At 52.2% G+C, this 1,679-nt stretch overlaps 1 protein-coding gene across 1 annotated transcript in view; it reads left to right on the forward strand.

Moving 5' to 3' along the window:
- Window positions 1-242: 242 nt before the first annotated feature.
- Window positions 243-1,679, forward strand: part of ACA1_353460 (acyl-CoA dehydrogenase, middle domain containing protein) — a gene marked incomplete at both ends in the record, with an annotated part of 3,755 nt that continues 2,318 nt past the window's right edge. Inside the window, 8 exons of the mRNA XM_004333999.1 lie at window positions 243-350; window positions 509-594; window positions 661-736; window positions 823-884; window positions 967-1,015; window positions 1,143-1,270; window positions 1,370-1,480; window positions 1,573-1,666. Of these exons, the coding sequence (XP_004334047.1) occupies window positions 243-350; window positions 509-594; window positions 661-736; window positions 823-884; window positions 967-1,015; window positions 1,143-1,270; window positions 1,370-1,480; window positions 1,573-1,666 (714 nt within the window). The remainder of the gene's footprint in view (window positions 351-508; window positions 595-660; window positions 737-822; window positions 885-966; window positions 1,016-1,142; window positions 1,271-1,369; window positions 1,481-1,572; window positions 1,667-1,679) is intronic.

Below are 1,679 nucleotides of genomic sequence, written 5' to 3' on the forward strand. Positions count from 1 at the left end.
TCGACGAAGAGTGTGCGCCGTCCTCGCTCCAGTCCTTCAAACGTGCTGGCGAACTGGACGAGGAGAAGGAGGACGAGCGCAGACGTACAACCACGGAGCGGCGGCCGCTGCTCAGCCGCAACATCACAGCAGACCAACGGCCAGCCATCAATTAGCCAAGCACTTGCACAAGCGGTTGTAATTTAGGTTATTTGTTTGGCTGAGTTTTCAGATTCGTTGCGAAGACAAAGACGGTGAACGACATGAATGAGGAGATGAGGACCATCGCGCGGGAGAGGGAGAACGCTCCCTTTGATGTTCGCGAACTCACCCACGTTATCTACGGCGGTCCGCAAGCCACGGCACTCAAGGTGCTCACTAATGCCAACAAGATGATCAATGCATATAGATATGATTAAATAAAAATAATATTAAATCACACTAACCATACTAATTAGTACTTGTGCGTATAGATCAAATATTATTAACATATTTTTGCGTATTATGTGATTTTCTTTTCTTGAATCAGGAGCGCATGGCGTTGATCATTGAGCGGGACCCTGTTCTCTTTGTGAAGAACTACTACGACATGACCAGGCCTGAGGCCCGCCAAAAGTACGACACGTGCATGAGCAAGTGCCACCACACTACTGCTAAACCCTGCTTGTCGACCACCCACAGGTGCATGGCGCAAGTGCGCAGAGCCCTGCAGATCGCCCAGCAGCTCAAGCCCGAGGAGCAACGCGCCTTCTCGCAGGTGCGCTTCTGCTCTCCCTCTCTTGCTTGGCACATACGAGCGCGACCCATCATCATCACCACCACCACCATCGCTCTGTTTTGCAGGCTATCGCATCGTACGACCGCACCTTGTCCATGCGCCTCTACGTCCATTGCACGCTCTTCAAGTACGTACTACGTACTATCACTACATTGATCGTTTCGCTTTGGTGCTTCTTGTTGACCTCGCTCCCACTTCCCTCTCGCCAGAGAGTCCATCTACACACACGGCACCAAAGAGCAGTGGCTCAAGTGGAAAGTAGCCTGCGAGTTCCCGACCCCTTAATTGTGATTTATTTACTATTATAATTTTACTGTTACTATTATTTATTTACTTACTTACTTACTTGTACTTTTCTTTATTATTTCTTTATTATTGTGCCCAGGACGACATTGAATCGGCGCGCGTGCTGGGCTGTTTCGCGATGACCGAACTCGGTCACTCGTCGTTCCTGCGCGGCATCGAAACCACGGCCACCTACGACAAGGCCACCGGGGAGTTCATCCTCCACTCGTACGTGCCTGAGATTCCTTCAATGCACCTGCTGGTTGCTGGCTGACTCTTCCAATTCTTGTTGGTCTGTCTCATCATCATCATCATCATCATCATCAGGCCCACGCTGACGGCCTCCAAGTGGTGGATTGGCATGGCCGGCGAGACGGCGACCCACACCGTGGCCATCGCTCGCCTGATCGTTGACAACAAGGACCTCGGGCTTAATTGGTATACTTCGCGAGCCGCGGCCTGTCGAAGCGCTTTGTGGTCACATGTCGGCAGCTGATCACACACAACCACAACGCCACAACGTTGCGCAGGTTCGTTGTTCAGCTCCGCAGTCTGGTCGATGGTACGCTCATGCCTGGAGTCACCTGCGGAGACATCGGCGCCAAAATGGGCCGTGCCGGGTATGTGCCTCCCCCCT

Source organism: Acanthamoeba castellanii (assembly GCF_000313135.1).
Source record: "Acanthamoeba castellanii str. Neff unplaced genomic scaffold scf7180000084717, whole genome shotgun sequence".
NCBI lineage: Eukaryota > Discosea > Longamoebia > Acanthamoebidae > Acanthamoeba > Acanthamoeba castellanii.